The sequence below is a fragment of the Cyprinus carpio genome, chromosome A5 (genome assembly GCF_018340385.1).
Source record: "Cyprinus carpio isolate SPL01 chromosome A5, ASM1834038v1, whole genome shotgun sequence".
NCBI classification, from domain to species: Eukaryota; Metazoa; Chordata; class Actinopteri; order Cypriniformes; family Cyprinidae; genus Cyprinus; species Cyprinus carpio.
The window spans coordinates 28,675,544-28,702,108 of record NC_056576.1 but is presented as its reverse complement, the minus strand read 5'-3'; the positions used below and the strand labels follow the sequence as shown (position 1 = coordinate 28,702,108).

The 26,565-nt window shown below is 38.5% G+C and overlaps 1 protein-coding gene across 4 annotated transcripts in view; it reads right to left on the bottom strand.

Annotated features, from left to right (window-relative positions):
- Positions 1-26,565, bottom strand: part of LOC109089884 (collagen alpha-1(XXVII) chain B-like) — a 93,611-nt gene that overhangs the window by 32,438 nt on the left and 34,608 nt on the right. For all 4 annotated transcript variants that reach the window (XR_006160110.1, XR_006160111.1, XM_042756754.1 and 1 more), the window contains exons 8-19: positions 21,493-21,537; positions 20,240-20,293; positions 16,856-16,900; positions 15,664-15,717; positions 14,775-14,819; positions 11,229-11,282; positions 8,889-8,933; positions 8,668-8,721; positions 6,268-6,312; positions 555-608; positions 360-413; positions 175-228 (exon numbers count right to left, since the gene is read on the bottom strand). Coding sequence is in view for 2 of the 4 variants with exons in the window: in XM_042756754.1 (XP_042612688.1) it covers positions 175-228; positions 360-413; positions 555-608; positions 6,268-6,312; positions 8,668-8,721; positions 8,889-8,933; positions 11,229-11,282; positions 14,775-14,819; positions 15,664-15,717; positions 16,856-16,900; positions 20,240-20,293; positions 21,493-21,537 (603 nt within the window). In the remaining 2 variants the exon portion in view is untranslated. The remainder of the gene's footprint in view (positions 1-174; positions 229-359; positions 414-554; positions 609-6,267; positions 6,313-8,667; positions 8,722-8,888; positions 8,934-11,228; positions 11,283-14,774; positions 14,820-15,663; positions 15,718-16,855; positions 16,901-20,239; positions 20,294-21,492; positions 21,538-26,565) is intronic.

The following is a 26,565-nucleotide window of genomic DNA, read 5'->3' as shown; positions in this document are numbered from 1 at the left end:
TAAGAACTGAATTGCAGTCGGTGGAGGAATATAATCTTATAATAGACACTGATTTGGCTGATTTGTGATTAGATGTTTAGTGTAAAAAAAGAAATCGTTAGATTTAAGTGTACAAAAGGAAATGACCTTGTGTCTTTGTAGAGTACACTTAGCCTGAAATGAAAGTACAATTACCTCAGGGCCAGGTGGGCCTGGCAAACCATCTGGGCCTTGATCTCCAGGCTTCCCCTGAAAGACAATCAGCTTGCTATAATTTGACTCTCTGTCAAATCAGCACTAAAGATTTAAGATTGATCAACTTGGAGAAAAAAAAAGAAAAAAAAAAAAAAGAATAAAAAAAAGAAAATCTCATTAATTACCTGTTGTCCTGGCTTTCCTCCAATTCCTGGTAAACCTGGTGAGCCCTGATTACCCTGGAATATTCAATTAATTATCAGTACATAGTTATTTAAATTAGAAACCTCTGTTTGGGTCTATATACTATTTGTTTTTCTTTTAGTGTACACAGACAGTGTGTGTGAATACATCAAAAGAAAAGCCGTTAGCTGAAATACCTTGTCACCTTGAAATCCAGGTCCTCCTGGTTCACCTGGCAACCCGACTTCACCCTGTCGACAGAGACAAAAAAAAGTGACAAAACATCACTTTCTGACCTTTAGGTCAGGATGTCTCAGCAGTTCAATCACAGCATTAGTCATGTTACTCAAGATAACTTTATCTATGTCTGTACTGTATCTGTATCTATGCTAAATGTGTCTTTAACTGTAGACATGGTGATCAGATTAGCTGTCCAAAACAAAGACTTATAAATACCTTGCCTAGCAACAAAATACAACATTTAATTACAGGGTTGTCAGCACCTGTCCAGCTGGCAGACAGAGAGACAGAATTGGGGAGCAGCAGGCCAGAGGTAACACTGTTGATTCCTTGACCAGGAATTTGATATTAAATCTCACATAAAAACATGTCTGTCAGGATAGGCACATGAGGCAGAGGTAAGTGAATTCAACACCAAGTTTTATTATTCACAATACTAGTGCAGGGTGAGAATAGCAGGAGATATCAGGTGCAGATTCTGTGACGATCACTCTGTGAGCGTTGAGGTTCAGGTGAGTACGTTTGGAGATGAAAGGTCAATGCCACACAATCCTGGTTGACTAATGCTCGTCCTTTACTTTGGCATAGGATCAGATCGGTACAGCGCACTTGCCCAGCACATTCGAGACACCAGAGATCGAAGGGGAATCAGGGAATGAAGGTTTCTCAGGAATCCTGGAGACAGTAGCAAAGGGACACAGAGGTTAGTTCTCAAAAGTACGTATATGTTACGTTACGGAGCTTCTTCAGCTGAAGGGCAGGCTGCGGACGGAAACATGAGGTCTGTTCCTGTTGGAGGCTTGACGGTGAACTGATCTTCGGGTGAGTGCTTTATAGTGCCTTGATGAGATCGCTGATTGTGAACAGGTGAGGGTGATTAGTACTCAGGGGAAAGTGAGCGTTGTGGATTGGCCGGGCTTGCCAGGTCCCTGACACTACCCCCCCCCTCCAGGGTCCGCACCAGCGGGCCTTACTCTCCGACGTCGTGGGGGTCTGCCTCGGGGCCGTGGAGCGGGTCTCTCTGGATGCTGGGCTTGGAACTCTGTAAGTAGATTGGGATTGAGGATATCTTGACGAGGTACCCAACACCTTTCCTCTGGTCCATAATCCTCCCAGTCCACTAGGTATTCTATCCACCCACCACGACGCCGGGAGTCCAATATTTCTCTTACGGTGTAGATGGGCTCGGTGTCAATAGGTGGTAACGGGGAGGTTGTTGGATGTCTGTCGTAAGGAATTTTGGGCATATTCTGCCCAGCTTAGGTAACGGTTCCAAAGGTTTTGGTTGCGGTGGCAAAAGGTCCTAAGGAAACGACTGATGTCCTGGATCTTGCGTTCCGTTTGTCCATTTGCCTGTGGGTGGTAGCCGGAAGTGAGGCTTACTGTGATGTTGAGCAGAGCGAGGAAGGACTTCCAAACCCTGGAGATAAACTGGGGGCCTCTGTCCGAAACAATGTCTTCTGGAATGCCAAAATTACGAAATACATGATTAAACAAAAGTTCTGCTGTCTCAAAGGCTGTGGGTAGGCCCTTTAGGGGAATCAGTCTACATGCTTTTGAGAATCTATCTATGGCTACAAGGATGCAGGTATTACCATCAGAAGCTGGGAGGTCGGTGACGAAATCCACTCCAATGTGGGACCATGGACGATGGGGAATCGGCAATGGGAGCAGTTTTCCGGTAGGTAAGTGTCGAGGTACTTTTGTCATGGCGCACAGGGCACAGCCTTGGATAAATTCCTTGATATCCTCTTGCATTCGAGGCCACCAGTACTTCCGCTGAAGAGCGGTGAGTATTTTGCTGACTCCGGGATGACCTGTTCCCACAGATGCGTGCGCAGAGGAGATGAGGGACGTACGGTGATCTTCAGGGACGTATATCTTACCCGCGGGACATGTAGGTGGAACTGTCTGGTGTCGTGACTGTTCTAGAAGGAGTTCATCTAGGTCCCATTGAATGGGATTGACAAAGAGCCGAGTAGGGATGATGGGTTCTGGGTCCTCAGGGACTTCTTCATCGGCGTGGAGACGGGACAAGGTATCGGCTCTGGTGTTCTTGGATCTGGGGCGGTAAGATATTTTGAAGTGAAACCGGGTAAAGAACAAGGCCCACCGAGCCTGGCGAGGATTGAGTCTCTTTGCTTCCTTTAGGTATTGGAGGTTCTTGTGGTCCGTAAGTACTAGAAATGGTTGCCTGGCTCCCTCTAACCAGTGCCTCCACTCTTCCAGAGCAAGTTTCACCGCGCAAGGAGTTCTCGATTGCCAATATCATAATTTTTCTCAGCTGGGGATAGTTTCCTCGAGAAGAAGGCACAGGGCATGGGTTTCGAGTACTGGGAGAGGATGGCTCCTACGCCTGTGGTAGAGGCGTCTACCTCCACAATGAACCTCTTCTCGGGGTCTGGGTGCTGAAGCAGAGGGGCTTTGGTGAAGGCGGTTTTTAATGCCTGGAAGGCTTGTTCCGCTTCTGGGGTCCATTGGAGGGTCCTAGGTTTTCCTTTAAGGAGAGCTGTAAGTGGTGTGGTGATCATACTATAATGGTCGATGAAACGGCAATAAAAGTTTTCGAAACCAAGGAACCTCTGAAGATCTTTGATGGACTTTGGAGTTGGCCAGGATGTAATGGCTTCGGTCTTCCTGTCGTCCATTTTAACCCCTTTCTCACTGATGTGGTAGCCCAGGAATTCAATGGAGGTTCGGTGGAAGACACATTTCTCGCCTTCACAAACAAAGAGAACTGTCTTAGATGATGGAGCACTTGGGAAACGTGACGTTGATGTTCACTCTCACTGCGGGAGAAGATGAGTATATCATCTATGTATACAAGGACAAACCGGTTCAGGAACTCTCTGAGGACCTCGTCCATGAAACTTTGGAATACTGAAGGGGCATTTACTAGACCATATGGCATTACTAGGTACTCATAGTGCCCTGCAGGGGTGATTAAAGCTGTCTTCCACTCGTCTCCCTTCCGTATTCTAATTAAGTTATAGGCGCTTCGTAGATCCAGTTTTGTGAAGATCCGAGCATCACGGAGTTGTTCTAGGGAAGATGGTACTAAGGGCAGCGGGTAACTGAACTTTACCGTGATCTTATTCAGGGCTCTATAGTCTATACAAGGTCGTAAGCCTCCATCCTTCTTGGGAACGAAGAAGAAACTAGCAGCAGCCGGTGAGGTAGATGGTCTGATGTAACCTTGTTTCAACGCCTCTTCGACGTATTCTCTCATGGCTTCTTGTTCCAGGATGGACAGGGAGTAAACTCTACCCTTTGGAATGGGCTCTCCAGGGACAAGATGTATGGTGCAGTCCCAGGGTCGATGTGGTGGTAACTTGGAGGCGGCAATGGGGTCGAAAACGTCTGCGAAAGAGGCATAACAGGATGGGACATTGACAGACAACTTTTCTGTGGGGCTCTCAATAGACGTAGAATTCACTGACAAAGGAACAGGGGACTCATTAGCGGCTTGTGTGGGAAACCAGTGATTTATGGCTAGGCAGTCGCAACCCCAGTTTAGAATTTTTCCCGTAACCCAATCAATGGTAGGTTGATGCTGAATGAGCCAAGGGCGGCCTAGAATCACATCTGCTTGACTATTGGTGAGAACAAATGGGGCAAAGGATTCAGTATGGGTATTGTCTACACAGAGGGTAATGGGCGCGATCTTGAAAGTCACATACCCCTTGTTTATCCTAGCTCTGGTTACTGCGTGGATGGAGTACAGTTTTGTCGGTTTGAATTCTCCGGAGATGGTGGGTCCTAACGAGTTGTCCCGAAATGAAGTTGCCCGCCGATCCAGAGTCCACAATGGCGGTGGCTGCCACATTGATATCCCCAGACCTCAGAGTTACACATATGGTGAGTGGGGTTGATACAGAAAGATTGGGAAGTACTGAACTCACCAATAACTGTGGGGGATGCGATGGACAGGTTCGCACGAAGTGTTCTCCACTGCCGCAGTAGAGACATAGCTTGTGATCTCGTCGGCGCTTACGTTCTTCGGGGGACAATCGTCTGCCTTCAATTTGCATTCTCTCTGGTTGCGGATCCGGGATTCTCTCAGGTTGGCTTGGATACGAAACAGGAGTCGGGGCATGAGTTTCCTGGTAACAGGACTGGGATCTCAAGTGAACTCGAAGGGCTTGTTGCATGAATTTCTCCAATCCCAGATTATCATCGTAGATGGCAAGCTGTAATCGTAGAGCGGGATTTAATCCTCTTCGGTAGACCATTAGAAGTCCCTTCTCGTTCCATCCGCTCACCACGGCCAGAGTTCGGAATTCCAGAGAATATTCCGACACCGTGCGGTTACCTTGTCGCAGGTGCAGCAATTGATCGCTGACCGAAGAGTCTCCCACAGGGCGTCCGAATACTTCTTTGAAGTGACTAAGGAAATTCTGCAAGGACGAGGTGACCGCGGTTTTCCTGGAACCACAATGCTTCAGCCCATCTCAACACATAGGCTGATAACTGCTGAATAATAAACGAGATCTTCGACCTTTCGGTAGGGTATTGGTGTGCGTGCTGCTCAAGGGTGAGTGAACATTGTAACAGGAACCCGTTGCAATCCTCCGCCCGGCCGGAGAAAGGCGCTGGTCGAGAGACTGAGTTTGCGATGTACACCAGTGTGGGAGCGGTGTTTGCGGAAGCCTCGTCTTTGGTTTGTGCTGAATTCATGTCGGTTCTGGTCAAGCCTTCTGTCAGGATAGGCACATGAGGCAGAGGTAAGTGAATTCAACACCAAGTTTTATTATTCACAATACTAGTGCAGGGAGAGAATAGCAGGAGATATCAGGTGCAGATTCTGTGACGATCACTCCGTGAGCGGTGAGGTTCAGGTGAGTACGTTCGGAGACGAAAGGTCAATGCCACACAATCCTGGTTGACTAATGCTCGTCCTTTACTTTGGCATAGGATCAGATTGGTACAGCGCACTTGCCCAGCACATTCGAGACACCAGAGATCGAAGGGGAATCAGGGAATGAAGGTTTCTCAGGAATCCTGGAGACAGTAGCAAAGGGACACAGAGGTTAGTTCTCAAAAGTACGTATACGTTACGTCAAGGAGCTTCTTCGACTGAAGGGCAGGCTGAGGACGGAAACATGAGGTCTGTTCCTGTTGGAGGCTTGACAGTGAACTGATCTTCGGGTGAGTGCTTTATAGTGCCTTGATGAGATCGCTGATTGTGAACAGGTGAGGGTGATTAGTACTCAGGGGAAAGTGAGCGTTGTGGATTGGCTGGGACCGGGCTTGCCAGGTCCCTGACAATGTCTCAGTAACAATATTAATTTTCAGAAGCCATTATTGCAGTCTTCAGTGTAACATGATCTAAAATGTTGATTTGCTGCTCAAGAAACATTTCTTCTTATTATTAATGATGAAAACTGTTGTGCTGCTTTATTTTTAGAAATAGTGTAACATACATATATACATATATTCCTTTGTAACATACATATTTTACTGTCACTTTTGATTAATTACATTAATCTTGGTGAATAAAAGTATGAACTGCTTAAAAATCTGACCCTAAACCTTATAACTTTTTTTGTTATTTTAATCTGTGGCTGACAACATTTTAGCAAGTCACAGCTGATCTTGGTCTCCCCTAATAGTGGCTCTGTGCAATCAAAACCAGAAGAAACAAAAGCTAATAAAGCGTACTCAGATCACCTTATCACCTTTCAGTCCAGACTCGCCTGGGTTTCCCGGTACACCCTGCAAGACACCAAAGAGACAAATGTTAAAAGAAGAACTGGTTCAGTTTCTTTATGAATTGAAGACTATACATTTTAACCAACTGATGCCCCTTGAAGGCAAACTGAACTTATCTTTAAATTCATTAACTAGCTTTGCCTACAACATTTGTTGCTATGAAAAGAATCCATATTAACCCTCTGGAGTCGATTAACGCGTATACGCGTTTTGGGGTATTTTCTCCTGATAACCCCGAAAAGAACTTAAATTACACTTTCAGTTTTGATCGTACAGATAAGTGCAATACATCAATCGAATCTGTAAAGGGTCTACTTTTTTTTTGTATACAGACATAATAACAACAAAACTTTGTGCACTTATAAAACAAAGATAACAAACAAGGAGTGCTGTCTGCAGCCTTTGTCTGCGCTGATCTTCAGATACAAATGCGTCATTAAAATGAACTGTAACTCAGTGAATACTCAACGAAGAGAGATGAGAGAGATATCTATAGAAAGCCTGACATGTCTACTTTTAAACTAAACAAGTGCTGCTGAAAACAAATATTCTGTGATAAAGTAATCCATATGAAAAACAACGCGATGTCCGTTTTTCACGTCTCACTTCATTATCTTCTAATGCGACCACGCCCCCGCGCCGAGCGCGCTTTTGAGATTCAAATGTTTCACTGAAGCGCGCGGCTTTTGAATACGCCCATACAACAGAAGACAACGCAGCGAGACTGTTCTTCAAGTTTTTATTATTTTACTGTTTGCTTCGCGATGGGAGGAATAAGACATAATTCACCCCAAAAAGATGTGATGTGGTTGAGGATTTGAGATTTGGATTTCCTCAGAAAAAAGAATGAAGCACTTTATTCAGCAGATATCATAAACATGAGTAAGTCTCTTTTTATTGATTTATATACTTGTACTAGTTTTCACATAACGTGTAAACATTTTACTAGTTAGACTTTTTCCAAAGACTTTTTTCCAAACTATAATTCCTGACTAAATGTATAATCAAGTGAAATATTATGAAGTTTCAATAACAATATACACTACTATACCATTCAAAAGCTTGATGTAAATAATATAAATGTACCAATAAAGTAACTGTAACAAAATGTAACAATCATTGCTGTTCTTTCAATTTATCCCCCCTAAAAAAACCTGAAAAAATATTCTCAGCTCTTTTCAACATTAATAATAATAATAATAATAATAATAATGATAATAATAACAATAAATTGTTTTTTTTGTAGAAAATAAGATTGTTAAAAGGATTTCTGAAGGATTGTGTGACTGGAGTAATGATGCAAAAAATTCAGTTTGAAAAGTCAGCTTTGATTTTTCCTAATAAACTGTTTAACTGCACTCACAAGTGAATATTAAATTATGTTGTGGGATAATTAAATATATTCTAAATAAACTACAAACATAAAATTATATAGATTTATTTTGTCCTCACATTCTTTCTTGTAACTCATCTCTCTCAGTGACACAGCTGACTGAATGGCTCATTATGCAGCTCATTATGCAGGCCTTTGTCTTCTCAGGTGTGAATTCATGATAGTTGACGCCTACTCGCATATGACTTTTACCAACAAAAAGTGTCTTAGAAAATTTAAATCAATATATTGTTTTCTGTGAGTGAGTAAACAAGATGATTTTCACATCATTTAGAAAAAAAATAATTCTAGGCTACAAGCTCCAGTTCTCAAATATCTGGGAACCAATTTCTGTATGTGTTTTATTGCCTTATTCAAGTGATTTAACATTTTTAGTTTTTCACTAACCATGCATAACATTTTTTTTCTCAAAAACACAATCATGTACATACATGCTGCTCACATATTATTATAGCCCAAGTTTGTGCTGATTACAGTGAGATCAGACTTTAGCCATTTAGATATTTATAAGAAACTGAAAAAAGCACAAATGTCAGGGCATGACAAAACTTCTCCAGGCCCCAAAAATACCCTTAGACTCCAGAGGGTTAATATATGAGTCATTAAATGTATTGAAAATTAAAGTATTTTGTAATTATGTAATACTGTGTGTGACCTAGTAACTGCTCTAGCTGTTTAAAGCAATTGTTAATATAATCATGTTCAATTTCTTTTTGATATTCCAATGTAGTGTGCAAAGACAACTATAAGTATAAGCAATTTGTAAGTTAATTTACTTTGATTTCTCGCAGCCTGACCAAGCTGGTTAGAATGGTGCTTTTCTTATTTTAGAGGGGTTTTGGCAACTTTTTAGGCTGGGAGATCAGCCAAACCATGCTAAATCAGCTAAAAGTAGCAAATCCCTTTAGGCTAGTTTGGAATAGACTTTTCAGCATGGATGTTCATTACAATTTCAACGTAATCACCTTTGGTCCTATTAATCCAGGAAGACCCACAATTCCAACAAGACCCATATCACCCTGCATGTACAATATAAAAAGCATAAACAAGCATAAAAATGTACAATGCACACTTTATATTTACATGCCAACAGAAAAAAGAAACAATTCAGAAAGCATCAGTGTTGGGAAGGAAAGTACTGCAGCCAGAATATTAAATGTTAATAATTTAATGTTGGTTTACTCACAATAAAACCAGGGATGCCAACAGGACCTGGGGCACCCATCTCCCCCTGTGACAAACAGAGAGCAGATAGTGAGCGATACTGGCACAATAGTCGCTCTGAGGCTGCTGGAGAAAGGGGGGTGAAGCCTCTGTTCACTGATAACAAGCTAATCTGTTGCCTGCATCTACCCCTCAGTGATCCAATGAAAGAGACACGCTGTGGAGTACAGAGAGGGGCTTGTTCTGTGGCATGACTGACCCACTGCTACCTGCCATGCCTACTTCCTCCCTCAGCAGCAGGCCAAAAATCCCTCTTTGTATTCTCGCTCTCCTTGTTCTTTGAAAGAGAGCAGATAGATGTTACAGGGTCGGCTGCTCTTGCTGAGTGAGCGCTGATGAAGGAAAAGGATTGCGGTGAAGGCGTGCATGTCCTCTACGTTTGAGATATAGTTAGGGTTACAGTACAACAGGGAGGCCAGGCTAGCGCTATGCTAAGCTACTGCCAGCTCAGCTCTAGAGGCCTAAAGTGAGTTAGCAAGGACAAAGTTAGTTCACACAAGTGTATATTTGAAATTAGCTGTTTGCACAAAACCTAGAAGGGTGTGATTATTTACTGAATTACTTTTGTACAGTCCAATTTTTTAAAGATAAAACTACATTTTATGTGAATGGTGTGCAGAAGTTGAAGACATGACATGTTGGGGGTGGTTGTCATGGTGTTGCTATGCTGTTGTTATAGGGTTTAAGTAGGTTTTAATATTAATAATGTGATTCAGTGGTTTCTATGGATTTGTTTATGGCTGCTAGAAGTGGCTTGTTGTTGACCCTAGTAAAATGAGCTCACCAAAATATCCTAAAGTTGTGATGTAACTGAAGTAGCGACAGATCTGTTCAACCATATTGTGAAATACATCCAAGTAAAATAGATTACGGTATTGAAAATGACAAATATATTCTATCCAGTTGTAAGAAAGGGTGGATTTTAAGCAGAGGAAATGAATGACTGGAGTTTTCTTAAGATAAAGGGACAGTTCATTTACTCATTCTCATAAACAAGTTTCTTATGTAAAACACAAAATGTAATAATAATTTAATAAACATTCAGTGGGATGATCTCAATACAATAGAGCTACATCACTACATCAAAAATCAGTACAAAAAAGGTAATGCAACTTGTTCATCATATTTCAAATGCTCTAAAAACAACCTGATATTTAAGCAGATAAAGGTTTTGGAAATGCATCAATTATGTTGATGGGAAGAAACAGCAGAAGCAGCAGTTAAACATTTCTGCCACCCACTGGACTGGAGCAAGCAGGAGCAAAGGCAGCCACTATTTCACTGGTTAAACTGTTTAAGATTGAGTTATTTTTCAACAAAACCAATCAGAGCATGTTAGAGACGCATGCACTTTTTTGGGGTGTTTTATTAAGCATTAAAGTGAGTCACTATAAACTGTCATTGTACTGAATAAACCAAGCAGATACTTTAGAATTACTGCGTATTGTGTTCCACCAAAGAAAGAAAATCATCTGGATTTCGAACAACAGAATTTCTTTATTCATTTTTTTTTTACTATATCAGATAACTATACCAGGTAAACAAACTATACCAGGTAAATGTCTGATTACACAGTAAAGTAATAGCTCACATCTCTCCTAACCATAAGCATAAGCAATGGTGGCTATGATTGGCTTAGCAAATACCACTAACAAGCTGGTGAAATGTGGTTTTGCACTTGAATTTTCTACAGATTTTACTAAAGATTTTTGACAATTTTATACATTACTTAGATATTATACTTATGTCTTAGAACAATTCCTAATATGCAAATAAGTGACAGAAAAATTACTTATTTGGATATTATGGTACATGGAAACATGAATAAGACAGAAAAGATGAAATATTGGGTAAAGAATATGGTAAAACGATCAGAAGTGAAGCAACCCCTGTAATGGCTAAAACAGATTTCTGCTGTAGTGACAGCTGATTTCCTCATTACCAATATTACTCAATGCTGAGCTGCACTAAACGCCCAACTGGCTTGTGTGTGTTATTGTGGTGGCAGAAATCAAAGGTATTTATTAGAGTGGAGTGGTTTGAGTGGCCCGGTCAGCTTGTATAACCGTATGTCAAACTGAATATCAATGTATGACAGGCAGGAAAAGGGCATGCAGAGGCTAGGAGACTTTGCGATTTCTTTTTGGTGAACATTTCTCCCGCTGTGGGGCAATATTCTGATACACTAAACCTGATAATAAAAATAACCCATACATCTATGCTTAAATCTCTCTGAGCATTAGAAAACTGGAGTTGTCCCAAGAGACTGATACAGCCAAGAGGTTGATGTAGCACTACTTACTGGGTTTCCATCAGGTCCTGGTGGTCCTCGCTCCCCAAAATCTCCTGGAAAGCCCTAAGCACACAAATGTGAGAGACAGCAGAGCTTAGCAGAGCAAGACATGAAGAAACCGCACTTAGACTCAGGGCAGATACCATTTGTGGATTGCTGTTTCCAGTTGACCACATGGTAAACATTCTCCCTTCACTTTAATCCTAAATTCTAACCACAGACTATATCTCCTATACAGCCAACACATTCTAGAAAAGTGAGAGACACTGTAGTATAGTTGATTTCACAGGTGGTTTTGGATGGAGTATATTAGTGGCCAGAATTGTTTTACCACTATTTAAGTGTGAATAAAACAAATTAAAATGAACACTTTTGCATTAATATTACTACTGTAGATAGTAAAGTAAGTTAGAACTAATTTTTCTTTTGCATTTGCACATTAACCATGTCACCCATATATGAAAGACTGACTGTCACACATTACGACAATTAAAAACTTTTCATGAAAAGTTTGTAATTGTTGTAATGTGTCAATAAACTGCTCTATACAGAATACATTGGTATTAAAAAAATGTAAATCATCAAATCAATAGTTAACAATTGAGAATGCTGCAAAAAAATTACATTAAGTAGCACAACTGTTTTCAACACTGATAATAATAATGTATTAGAAAGCATATTAGAATGATTTGAATGAGGATTAATGACTGCTAAAAAGTCAACTTTGCCGTCACAGGAAAAACATATTTAAATGTAAAAAAGCAATTTTAAATAGTAATATTATTTCACAATATTACAGTTAATTTAGTTTTTTTTTTTTTTTTGATCAAAAAAATGCAGTCTATAAATAAAGTCGAAAAACTGTTTACAGGAAAAATACAGATTTCTTTGTAAACAGAGAAATTAAGAAAGTACTAACAAAAAAGTAAGAATATGGCTGCTGCACTGAAGATTTGTTTTGTCAAAACAGAGCCTAATGCCGAGTCAGAAACAAGCTCAGTTCTCGTCTCTGGCAGTCCTGCAGGAAATTCCATGGCAGGGATTCGCTGACAGCGCTGTTTCCCCTCTATCTACTGTTACGTTATATAAGAGGACAACAGCTATGACGTCACACTCCGCTGTGTGCTAAAAGTCAACACTTGTGCTGTGTGGGGATCTTTTTTTGTCCTCCAACAAGGCAAAACAGTAAGTTACGCCTGAGGTACATGTGCTGCCTATCAAACAGAACTGCAGAGTTGCTTATTAAGAACAGATGAATCTGTGCTTGGCACTGCATTTGTGCTTTGGATCTATGAGAACTGCACATAATTGGTAGTTGTTTTGGAAAAAGATAAGCTTGAATTCTTAATGTCTATTTTCTTTTGAAAATATGCAGACTCGATTCACCAACACCATTTTGGTACATAGAGAATGGTTATGGGTGTATAGACGGTGAAGACTTTGTTAATAATTAGTGGTAATTTAGTATTATTCATCCAGACAAAATAAGACAGCTCTGTCTACTGCCAGGACAGACTGTCAGAAACAATTAAAAATAATAGTTGCATTATGACTTATGCTATCTATTGGCATGCAGATTTTCTTGTGCTTAAGATATTATGTGGAATGTAGACTGCAATACTGCCCTAAGGCAAAAGACCTTAACTCGCTAGAGTGTGAAACTGAGAAAAACGACTTTAAAGTTTTTTACTTGTCCAGCCAAATTAATTATAGGTAGGACACTGGAAATGTAACAATTAGATGTTTTAGTAATTAAAATTATCTACATTAAAAAACTGTGAGCTCAAACTTGATTTTTACCCCTATTTTGAAGTTAATGTACTCTGCCTTTGCATTGTCTGCAAAACGTGAGAAGTCACACCAAGGCAAAAGGCAGTAACTTCCACATTATCAATATTTGGTTGCTGATCACCATTTACAAAATCATCATATAACACTTGTATAACATCTAGTGATCATGGGCTGTCTCATATAGGATATTGCATATAGTAATGTGACTGTAATAAGATTTTTTTTTTATTGTAACAAGCAGACTAAAAGTTAAACCAGAGTGGATACCGTGGATACCAATTTATTTGCTATGCTCAGTAACATAAAATAATGCTAGACATAGCATAATTGCTGTTATATTGATTTGTATGAAATAGCCTAACCTAAAAGAACAACTTGTGGATTGATGTGAACACCAACAAATGGGAATAATGCTCAGAATGCTTGTGGATTAAACATCTTGATGACGTTCATCGCCTTGGATTGATTTTATCGCGTTACAAGAAAAGGTAGGATATGGATTTAAATATGAACTGTTAGTAGGCTACTGATTTTATGATTAATCATGCTAGCTATGGCATTCGAGTCCACACGCATCCAACTAGAAGTGACAGCCTGATGAATAATTTCCATTACAAAAAGAATTTTTTTTTTTAAAGGTTATTCACGATTATGTATAGCTGCCAAGGTATCTAGTCTTTACAGTGCTTTGTTATATGGAGCTGTTTGGTAGATTGCGTTCTAATTTGTTTGTCTACACCGTAATTAAAATGTGACAGACATTAATAGACAGTAAAGAAAAGGCAGAACACTGTATTACTCCAAACCCGCACTGTAACTTCATATTCACGCGCAGCTAAACAAAGTCAGAACGCCGTAACTCAATTTGAGAGTTCCAAACGAAGTAAAAAAAGTGATAACTGGTGTTATACGCTGTTCTGCCTTGGTTTCTCCGGGGCTTTTCGAAGTTACGGTTGAGACGACCTAGTATTTTCTCGGAAAAACAACGAAATTGACTCATGATACTTACACACACATGATAAAGGGGATGTCTTTAATGTCCCAAAAATATCAATAACTAATTTTTGACAAAAATTGAAGTTACGATCTTTTGCCTTTGAACGGCAGAATAGTATCATGGTCTTAAAGAAAAAGTTCACTCAGAAATGATGTAGATGAGTTTGTTTCTTCATTGAAACAGATTTTGGAGAATTTAGCATTATATCACTTGCTCACCAATGGATCCTCTGCAGTGAATGGGTACCATCAGAATGAGAGTTCAAAATGCTGATAAAAACAACACAATAATACACAAATAATCCATGTGTCTCCAGTCCATTAATTAATGTCTTGTGAAGCAAAAATTGCTTTCGATTTATTACAAACATGCAAGTTTTTGCTTCACAAGATGTTAACCAATGGACTCTCATTCTGATGGCACCCATTCACTGCAGAGGATCTATTGGTGGGCAAGTGATGCAATGTTACATTTTTCCAAATCTGTTTTGATTAAGAAACAAACGTATCTACATCTTGAATGGTATGAGGGTGATAAAATGTTCAGCAAATCTCAAATTTTTGGGTGAAATAATCTAATGTATCCATCCAATTGGCTGTTGACCAATGGTTGTAGATAATGAGGGTCCTAAAGTCAGTGCAAACAGAATCAAACTCTCTCAAACATAATTTTTTTTAAACACCATGAAAGGAGTCACAAATCACTGAACACAGAGGCAAGTCAATCACAGAAGTTTGTCTAGAGAGGATGGTGAAAGAAAACTTTACCGGCCTACCCATCTTGCCCTTCTTCCCGGGAACACCAGGTAAACCCTAGGAGAAGACAGCAGAGAGAAGGAAAGCATGGAAAGACAGGTAAAAAGAGACAGAAATTACCAAAAAGAATTAATCAATTACCAATCCCAGTAGATGCAACAGACTGTTGTGAATGCTGAAAGTACTTTAGTTTCTATTCTTCTGGACACAAAAGGGTCTTTCAGATCTCTATGAACTCTGTCCCCTCTGGGCCTGAAAATAGGAGCTTGCTAATCTGCAGCAGGCCATATTCCAGCTCCTGGGAGCTTATATTGCTATTTCCACAAAGTATCACAGGCCGGAATTCACTAGCTCGAGGTTCCTGAGCAAATATTGTGAGAACTGAGACTAACTACTGTTTTGAAGGGGGATCTCTGTGGTTTTAGTGGAGCGTGCCCCTTTCACCAGGCTTCCTATTGAAGGCAAGTGCTCTGGATTTACAAGCCACCATTATAAAGAAGAATGATACATGTAGGGCACAAGTGTGTGGGTTTTGCTGAAGTAATATTTTCTCTAGGGGCATCTAAAACCAAGACTATACATCTCCATTATGCCACACTGTTTTACTAAAGACTGAAGGGAACATCAATGGACTTTTAATTCACAGCTTTAATAACAGTTGTTAAAGTTACACTCAAGTTTTTGTTTGTTTTGTACATTTGTGTGTTATAATTTTTTTTTGTTTGTTTGTTTTCTGTGCTCAGCTTTTTCTAAAACAACATTTTAATGTTATTCCTGGACTCTTGATCTGTACATCATTTTAATATTTCTATTCAAATTCAAACCATTTGCTGTGCATTTCATTATGACTACCATAATTAGCCAAAAATTACTTTAGTGCAGAAACAACAGCAAAACTCACTCTTTCTCCGTCAGGTCCAGGGAGACCAAAGACGCCTGGGATTCCAATGAAGCCCTAAAAAAGGGGAGTGTAAGAAGACAATAAATAAATAGAAAGACCTTAGAGTGATATGGTCTGAATATCCCTTGATAAACTGCAAGTTGACTTGGAAAGGTCTTTTGAGGGCAGTGGCTGCTTTGTGAAGATCGAGGCCTTGAGGCAAGTGTATATGCCCATGGACTGCATGGTGCTGGCTTCCACGATGTAGTCCAAGGGCACATACCCTCACACCAGGGATCACACTGGCATTCAGCAGGATGGCTAAGGTTGGGTCACAAGGTTAATACAGATGAACATATGATGAAATCATGAAGAAAAAAAGACAAAGAATGATAAGTGAATGATGCATTTTATGATACAATAATAAAAAAGGTAACATGAAAATGAAATAAAATAACAATGAAAAACATGAAATATTAAGTAAACATATTAAATGAAAACAGTATTTAAAAAATATTTATTACAAATACATTGACGTAAAAATTGTGTTTTATATTCTTCTATAAAGTAAAATAAAAATAAATAAATAAATAAATAGTAACTAACTAATATATAATATAATATATATATATATATATACCCTATATATATATATATATATATATATATATATATATATATATATATATATATATATATATATATATATATATATATGTTGGCACTAAGGTAAAGAATAAAAAGGCTTACTCTGCTGCCATATACTTTACAAGACCAAACAGGTTTTAAAATGTTAGTGGAATTATAATGTAAAACCCATCTGACAGCGATATGCTTTCAGAGCTGATGTTTTATAATGAAAACAAATCCCAGTAATGGATCCTTAAATGTCTACAACTATTTCCTTTTCTGGTGCCTTCCAGAGTTTCCAAACTGGAAAACAAGGTTTCAACACCAAAAATGTAGCAGCCCTTACAAACCTTCCTGAACATAAGTGCTCAATCACTTTTAAGCAAATTTATAAGTGGGAGCAAACGTGGAATGCAAAACATCTTATCTTAACTGAACTCAGCCAATACATGATGATTCATTTATAGCCGACACAGTCTAAACAAGTTCTTATTAAAATAATTGAAAAAAAATCTATGCATAACTGGAAGACAGTATATTTTAACAGGCAAAATAGAGAGTCGCTGTGTAATCTGTCCCTTACCTGTACGCCTTTTGGTCCCATATTTCCTATAGACCCCGGCAAACCCTACAAAACACAAAGATGCAATATTCTCATACCTGAAGATTGGACCAATAATAATATCGTGTTTACATAATTTAAATCAGAAAATAAATTCTATGGGGTTATGCAATATTTGCAAATATGCACATGAAAGGTAATACACTACTCCCCCCCACCAAAAAAAAAACAAAAAAAACAAACAAAAAAAAAAACCACAGCTTGATTATTATGAGGAACAGATTGGAGTTGCATGATGGTGCAGAGGTGGAAAGTAGCAAATAAGTTGATTTAGTGGCAATCAATATGTCCTCATAAAGTGTTTGGAGGACATACTTGAGAACTGTGAAACTATTCTGGCAACACCTTTTACAATTCCAACCACAGACTTGCCTAATTTTAAACATAAGCTAAACATGAGCTTTAAACTGAACTGGGATATGCACTTTAGTAGCATGTACCGATTTTACCTACCTTGGCCAAGGATAGTTCAAGCAAAAATTTAAAAAGGTCATATGATGTTGCTAAAAAGAACATTATTGTCTGTATTTGGTGTAATGAAATGTATTTATGTGGTTTAAGGTTCAAAAAACACATTATTTTCCACATACTGTACATTATTGTTTCTCCTCTATGCCCCGCCTTCCTGAAACGCATCGTTTTTTACAAAGCTCGTCAGTCTGAAAAGCGAGGTGTGCTCTGATTGGCCAGCTATCCAGTGCGTTGTGATTGGCTGAATGCCTCAAACGTGTGACAGAAATGTAACGCCCCTTGCCATAATACTGTGATGTGTGTCCCGGTCAGAACAGCGGCACCATATTCATTATAATGACATATTCTGTGTTTTTACGCGTTGCGCTGCATCGCGCATACGTGTTGTATTGCAATGTCTGCATTTGTGATTGGAGAAACGACAAACAACAAGCACTACTCTACACCAGCAGTTCTCAATTCCAGTCCTCGCAACCCCCAGCTCTGCATATTTTGCATGTCTCTCTTTGTTAACACACCTGATTCAGATAATCAGCTCGTTAGAAGTGACCTCCATGCATGAACTGTGTTCCCATTGACATGGTCCCTACACAGTGTTCAATGCTCCCTACTCCCTGAGCAGGGGAAATCTGTTGAAGTTTACCTCACTTCGGAACATTCATTCACGGATTTCCGCTGCACAATGTCTTCACACACGGACAAGTGGGATATCGTATACCTCTGTAAATAAATACAATTTAAATTTGTCTTGCACACTTTAATGCACTTATGCAATGGAACATATATGTTCGCTTCGAACTGGAAACATGGTGGAATATCCTGTGATGTCCACTTTGCAGGGCACTTACATTCGAACAGAACAAACGTTTGAAGCCATAAGAGAACCATACAAAATGTGCAGAGCAAGGGGACGCGAGGACTGGAATTGAGATCTGCTGCTCTACACACTGCTCAAAACTCGCGTTTGAATCATCAGTGACAAATCCTTTACATATGTAAACGTACTTACAGACTGTGAGTCAGAACAGCAGTCTTCTCTGCCAGGATCAGGAAACAGTCCTCCATAAAATGTGTTGCTCATGTATGTATATTTGGGTTAAACTGTTCTGGAACAGTGTTGTAAATACAACTTAACCACTGATTTCTAGTTGTGTCCTCTTTTGAAAGGCCAAACAAAGTATTTTCATTTTCACAACGGAACACACAGTGTCTCCAAACATGGCACCGGCGGCAACAGCGAGAATCAAAGGTTACGCTTACTTTGCGTGAACATTTTGGCGGCATTATGCAAATCTTTCCACATCATGACGTAGACATGTAAGGACGTGTTTAAACTAGGCATTTTAAGAGGGCGTGGATGAGTCTTAAAGTGGTCCTACTATGCTCTGTTACAAGGTCTTGATTTTGTTTTGGGGGGTACTAGAACAGGCTCTCATACTAGGTTGTTCGAAAAACACATTCTTTTTGACATATTTTACATTATTACAACACCTCTTTCTCAAGTCTGGCATGAACGGCTTGAATAGTTCCTGTATCAAATGAAGGCCCACCTTCTGAAATACGAAAGGTGCTGTGATTGGTTAGCTGTGCCAGTGTGTGTTGTGATTGGCAGCACTCGGCTCCTGGTCAGGAAATGTCATGCCCTTAACCATAGCCTCCTGCAAGCTTCAGTGTAAATATTGCATCAAAATCAAATCAATTTGAGTGTGATTTAAACCCAGATGATTGTAACCACTCTAAGTTTGTCTGCCTTGGGAAAGCTAGCGTGTCTCCGACATAGTGTTAACACTCGTTGCCTTCTCTAGTGCAGCTCAACCAGGTCTCGTCCCATTTGTCGATATTTGTGATCTCACAAATCCCAGAAAATACGCGTTGTAGTCCAAACAAATTGTTCGTTGTAGTTTTTAAAAATTGATTTCTTTTAAATAAAATATCTCCTTTTGAAGTGGACTTTGAGCTTTGTAACTTTACAGATCTTTTTATGCTCAAACAGCAACATTACAGACTAAATAAAGTTAAAAAATTGAAAAAAAAGCATAATAGGACCCCTTTAACTTTTATAAAGAATATCTCTTTGGGTTTGAGACTTTACAGATCTTCTTTTTGCACCAAGAACTTGTAACACTCTAAAGAGAAAGGAAAACTTGAAATCGCATCATATGACCCCTTTAAATTCTGGCATTAACGGTAGCCATTGATAGTATTTATTTATTTTTTATCCCATAATATGGTCAGTGGCTACAGTCAACATTTTGGTTACCAAGACTCTTTAGAATGTCTTCTTTTGTGTTCAACAGAAGACAGAAACTCATACAGTTTTGAAATAAACTGAGGGTGAGTAAATGACAGAATTTCATTTTTTTTGGGTGAACTATCCCTTTAAAGAGTTAAATCAGCTGAATCTCTGTAAAGTCCACAATGAATCCAAAAAATCTATGTAAATCTACATTCAAACAGGATTTTCTAAAACATGCCTAATGGTGAAGTTATATAAGACTGGAAACTACCAGAAATGTTTAATTAGTAAGTTGTAGTTGCTTCCCTGGTAATTTGGAAAAGCTGTGGCTGATCACATGTACACTCAGCAGTGGGAGAACATCTATCAAAAGAGGATCAGGAATCATTCAAGCCTTTGGCACCCAAAAAAACAAAAAAAAAACAAACAAAAAAAATAAACAACCCTCAATTTTCATTGCCTCTTAATTCCAAAAACAACTCTCATTTTTCAAATATTATGTCAAAACAAGTCGTCATACTGGCAGAGCAAGCTGTTTTAGTCTCCAATACAAGCCGTGACACTTTACTATTAGTCTCGCTATACTCATATCTGTGAGAACTGTGCAAGCCAGCAGCACAACAGAAGATTTACTGCACCTGCCTGCCAGGATAACCTTTGGCACCCGGGCTTCCATCCGGTCCTCTTTCTCCCTGTAGAGAGAGGACAAAGAAAAGAATATAAGTAGGAAAACCCATTACAAGAAATATGTTGTTAGCACTGGAAGCTCTTTGTGTGGAGAGCTATAAAAACACACACACACACACACACACACACACATTTAGATATTTGTGTGGTGGAAGCTCTTTGTGTGGAGAGCTATAAAAACACACACACACACACACACACACACACAATGGAGAGAGAGAGAGGAATAAAAGGTTTTTCTATAAAACCATGTTATGTCTGCATTTTTTTAATGTGTTGCCATTTTTGTCAATATGACAAATGTGGAGTGTGTGTGGCCCACCACAGAATTGTGAGATTATGAACCAAAGATGAAAGCATTATATATTACGTTTATAACACTATAACTCAACAATTCTAAATTCCAGAAATTTGAGGACAAACTGATGGTCAGACAAACTGATGCTGCCAAAACTGCTTAACAATGTGTTTGTTTATTTTATTTTTAATCCATTATACAGTCTCTTTTTAGTTTTCGTTGTGTCCATTGCTTAGTGTGTAATTTATTATGTATGCTAGCGTGGATGATTTGGAATGCATCTCAACTGAGTAACAAAGTGTTCTGGTTAGATTAAAGATTTACTGTGACATGCATATTCTACTAGGGATATCAATTAATTTACTGTCACATAAAAACTGCTAAAAAGAGTCTATTGTCAGCTACTTTTTTAAAATCCTTAAGGTTCATGAAAAAAGTACTCTTGTTCTGTACACATGTATCCCATCTTAGGGCTCAAAGGATCTGAAAAGTTCTAAATAAGTGCACAACGAAAATCATCATGGGTACTAAACAGACAAGATTATATTCGGAGCTAAGGTGTGGTCACATTTTCTCAGTGAAATTTCATAGGCGAAAGAAAGCCAAAAATAAAATATGGGAATAATGACATAAGAATCCAAGCTATTCTGCCAGCTAGCAAACTTGAACCCAAAGAAAAATTTGCATAGGGAAACTCCATCAGGTGAAATTCTTCCTTGTATTGAAATGAATGGAATTGGCCTTCAAAAGATTGCAGAGCAATGGTGAATGTGACGGCACTTTTAGGATTTTTCTGTAATATGATCCCTGGAGTCCCTTAATCCTCTAGTTTTATAAATTCCTTTAATTCTTCTCCTGTGGAAAGTAAAAAAAAAAATAATAATAATGACATGAATGGGAACTCACTTGATCTCCGGGGTGGCCAGAGGGACCAGGATGGCCTTTCTGTCCCTAAACAGAGAAAAAGAGAGATTGAGTGTTGCATAAGGATATAAATAGTTTATAGTTTGTCAGGCAAGAGGAGGTAAATTACAGCCGGGGGGGTTTATCCACATACAAAGCTCAAAGAAAATCTCTGCATTCAGTGTGTCTGCCAATGAGTCACAGGAACAAAGTGAAACCAGCACGTACAATCCCAGTGGTTTACAAAAATTCCCAGGATGGAGGGATGGAAAAGTAATAAATGTAGAGAAACATAACAGGTCTCAAAGCACACATCAACAGATTCCACTCCAACAGTAAACCACTTCCGAACTACCAACTCATTAATGGCTGAGTAGACGCTTAAACTGGGGACAGGCCAATTAGCTCTCATATCAGCCCATGAGGGGAAGACAACATTTTATGCGGTAACGCTTTAGATTACAGCCTGCGATTTACAGAACAAGTAAACAGAATTTACAGAAATCTAGGGAAATGAGTTAATGAGTTTCTGCTATGATTTGTAGTTCACCATGTAGTGTACTTATGATAGCATATTGTATTCGTCGATCTCAGCTGAGTCACACCAGCAACTTCCCAACACCACTATCACCAAATACCTAATACTAAGATGGCTTGGGTGAGGGATCCAGGTTGATTTTATCAGCCCCTTTCTCGCTCTTAATATATACAGTTCTTGAAGGGTGGGCAGGAGAGTACCAATAATCCTTTCAGCAATCAGAACCGTCCTCTGTAGTCTTCTGATGTCTGTTTTTTTAGCTGAGCAAAACCAGACAGTTATTGAAGTGCACAGGACAGACTCATTCGCTATGTTTTCATCACCCTGTTTTTATGCACATTTTGAAGAATCACATCAGAAACGAGAAAATCCCTTAATTCGCAAAAAAGCTTTTATGCTCACTTGAGGTGGTTTTTGACTTAGGGTTAATGCGAATAATGGGAGATGGAAATGCATTTTGCGAATAAATTCCTCCATGCACATCAAAAAATTAATGTGACTTTGAGCTATGGGACGGCATAACCTGACTAACCAGTGGGCTGATCTCGTTGCACAGCATGTGAAATGTTGTTATAATAATTTCTGTATAATTGCCTTAAAACTGTCTTACACGACTGCCTTCCCAAACAGCAGGCAGGAGGAGTTGGGGATGGAGGAGGGTAATTTGCTCCAGAGTAAGCGATAAAGCTGCTGAATAATACTGAATAGACCTTATATTAAAATGCCGTGATAGGTATCATATTCTAAGTATACGTGAATCAGCTGAGAGTCACGTGACCTGCCAGAACTAACACTACGCTTGATTTTTGTTAGGACCATTATTGTCAAATCGATTGACACTTTGCATACAGTTTGATTGTGATTTGACTTTTTCAGTACATTTATCTGAAGTTTAGCTACAAGTTGATTCAAAATTCCCATTTTAATCATACTGTCAGATGAACAAATAAACATTTACTTGAACTTTAGCTTCAAGTTTACTAAAACTTAACATTTTAATTTTACTTTAAATTGGACAATTAAGAGTCAAGTATTGAAATTAGTGAGGGTTTTCTAATAAAGTGCAGATTTAATGTGTAAGCAATGGCTCCACCATAACAAGAATAGCAATGTGCAGCGAGACATTTAAGAATATTTACAAGGCATTCATTTTTTAAATAATTGTAATGGAATTTAAAAAAAAAAAATTATATGTTGATACGAATATTTTCTAGGAATCTATTAGTTTACATTTACATTGTGTGTATCTACTTTACCCTATTTGTGTTCCATGCTGTCAACTGCAGCTTCAGAGTGAATCACACATGTAAATGTATATTGTCTTCCAAAACTTTGCTGTGTGTAATTGGCTGCAAAGTTGTCTACACTGCATAATGAATCTCTTACTTACATCGTGTCTTTGTTTGTTAATGAGGGAGGATTTGCGTGAGGGAGCATAACTCAGCACTTAACAAAAACTCCTGCATTTTTTGAGCTGCAAATATCTCTGACTGGCTATTGCGTTCAAGAGATCAACAAACATGCCAGTTATTGGCTACATTTCTCAACCCGGCAAAAACACGCTGTAAATAGAAACATTTCACGTTCTCCAGAGCTCAAACTCAAAAACGCAATGGAGCATTTGTTAAATCTGTTTCGCCAATAATATTAAATTATTAGAGCAACAACTGAGGGAGCTCTTTCTTTAGTTTCAGGGTGTTAAAATTAGGAATGACTTACGGTGACTTCACTTTTGGGTGAAAACTATTACTTTAAGAAAAACAAATGAAGAAACAATTAACAAAAACAATTCACCAAAACAAATCGGAATCCACCTATGAAGCTCTTCAATCGGATCAGTGGTCTAACGCAAGAGAAACATTCATGGCACTCATTCATCAATGTGCTAAGGTACTACTTCAAGAATCTTTCCTTAAATTTATAGGGACTGTAAATGTAATGAAGACATCATCAACACTTTCACAGTGAGTGAAAAATCATGTGGTGTTATGTGTCTTGGCTGGGTAACTGGCAGTAACCTTTGGGATTACAATAACAGAGCGGAAACTTCTATTGACTAGAATTCAGGAGGAGGAATGGAAATTCTATGGCAAGGTTCAGCTCTCACTAAAATAAGACGTAAATTGTCAAGAGTGAGTAACAATCACACCCTCTTACATTATACTGTTGTTTTTTAAATAATATTTTTCATCCGCAAGGATTCATTTAGTTGATCAAAAGTGGCAATGTTAAATCTTTACTGACACAAAAGATTTCTATTTCAAATAAATGCTATTCTTTTAAACTTTCCATTCATTAAAGAATCCAAACAAACAATTTTCACCATTTTCACAAAAATATTAAGCAATTAATATTAATTTTTAGCGTGGTTTCTGTATCCAAATAGATTTTGTGGCTGCTGTATGTGATTTAGAGCAAACACTCTGCCCGCAGCTACTGTGCCAGTGCCAACTGTTCCATCAACAGTTTTCTGTTTATCTGTGCCTGCTGGGCCAAATCTCTTTACAAAACACTGCTCACAGAAACCTAATTTGTGAGGACTTTTCTGAGTAAACAAAGCAAATCATAGTTTGGCACAAGTGATCAAAGACAGGTTAAATGCATACAACACAGGCTTGTGATCTCCATACTGGAACTTAGTGCTCTCCTGTGGAGGACAATGAACAATGCCCTCCCTCCTCCTAAACTATGGAAATATATTACATAAAGGGAAAGAAGCCACAAATTTAGAGCTAAAGAGTCAGAGGAAAGAGGGCCAGTCTTCACTGCAATGAAAAAAAGAATGTGTCTTGCCATTGGTGCTTATGCTTGTGCCATGCATAAACAGAGAACAAATAAATCCCAGATGTGTGAGCTAAAAGGACCTTAATAAAAGGAAGCAATTGTTTAGCCAGTGCATGTACAGTATGATTGTGTATGCATGTGGTGGACTTTTAAATTAAGAGGATAAAGCCTCCCTTCTGTGTTTGCCTTTTTTCCTAATGTATTTTATGTCATCATATTTTCGTCTGATTAAAGCAAATCGGAACACTATTTTACCTTTTACACTATCATAAGTTATCAACACTGCACATTTACACTATTACCAATAGTTTTGTTTGATTACAATTCGTAACATAGTCTCAAGTTTGTTTTACATTGCAAGAGCATTTATAAAAGAAAAATAATAACTACAGTAACATCAACAAGGTCTTTTGTTATTACATTCTTTCTTACTACTTTATTCTTACTTTTCTTTCTAACCCTAAAACACAATGGCATGAAGTGAAAAAAAAAATACAGGCAAAACACCTGTAAAAATTACACATGTAAAATTCCCTCATATCCTTTTCACCTGGATGTACGTGATAACATGGAAGAAAATATCTTGATACTTCTGTTGCATTGTGAATTTTTTGATGAGGTACTGCACTTTGCCTTATTTGCACAAAATGTTATACTGCATTTTACACATTTGTGTTCAAAATCACTCACTTGTTCATTCCTTCACAATCTACAGCATAATAAATGCTACATACAGTAGTTAGTAAGTGAGTGTGCATGAGTGAATGTGGGCACATCTGTATGGCACACTGTGCTGTATCCCAACCGGCATGAAATCTTACATGAAATCCTGTGTGATTTTAATCAGATTTCAAGCCACAAGTAAATATAGTTAGCAAAAATCAGATTTCATACAGACAACAAACAAAACATTTTTTTTTCTGCCTGGCTTTTTCAAAGCCCATTTGACGATACAGTTGAGCAGCAGATAAACTTAACACTGTATCTCAGCAGCACTGAGATGTGAAATGTTTCCCCTGGGAAATTTTAATCACTAACTTCTAATTCTGTGATTTTTGTTGATATTGAAGGCTACTAAATAATACAAAATAGCTTAGTTTTTAGCTACTCAATTTAAACTCCATTTACTTCATCTTTAAAAGTATCTGATAGTTGGAGTTTCTGTATCTGTATCCTCCTGACTGTTTTGCACATTTTTTCTTATGTAAACTTTAGCTACAGAAAAAAATGACAAAATTATATATTTTTTTTTCTCTCTTGACCCGAGAGTGTCACTTCACGAAACTATTGCAGACACATATGCTCTTCCAGGTAGCTATGAATGGATTCCTCCAATTCCAAAAAATGCAGCTTGTTCTAGTTCCATTTCACAGTCTGTGCCAAAGGACCATCTTTCTCCCAAATGGTCATTCACCTCTGGCTGAGTAAAAGCAAAAGTATTTTTCCCCTGCAGAAACTGGTCCCCTTTTCCATCTCATTCAGTAAATCTGTGACAAGGATTAGCAGAGAAAAAAGTTTAATATAATTATGCTGTTACAACCAAGGACATCTACTAGACTGATATCCAGTAACAGATGTGGTCAACGGTCTGAGTTTGTTGATGTTGACTGAACATATTACTATTGCTCAAAAAAGTGGTGTATTCAAAAGCCCAGTTATAAAGGAAAGAAAAATAAGTCAATTTTTAGCTGAGAAAACTTGAAGTTAACAATGTTTTATAGCAGTCTTTTCCCTGTCTACGTTTTTTTTTTCCC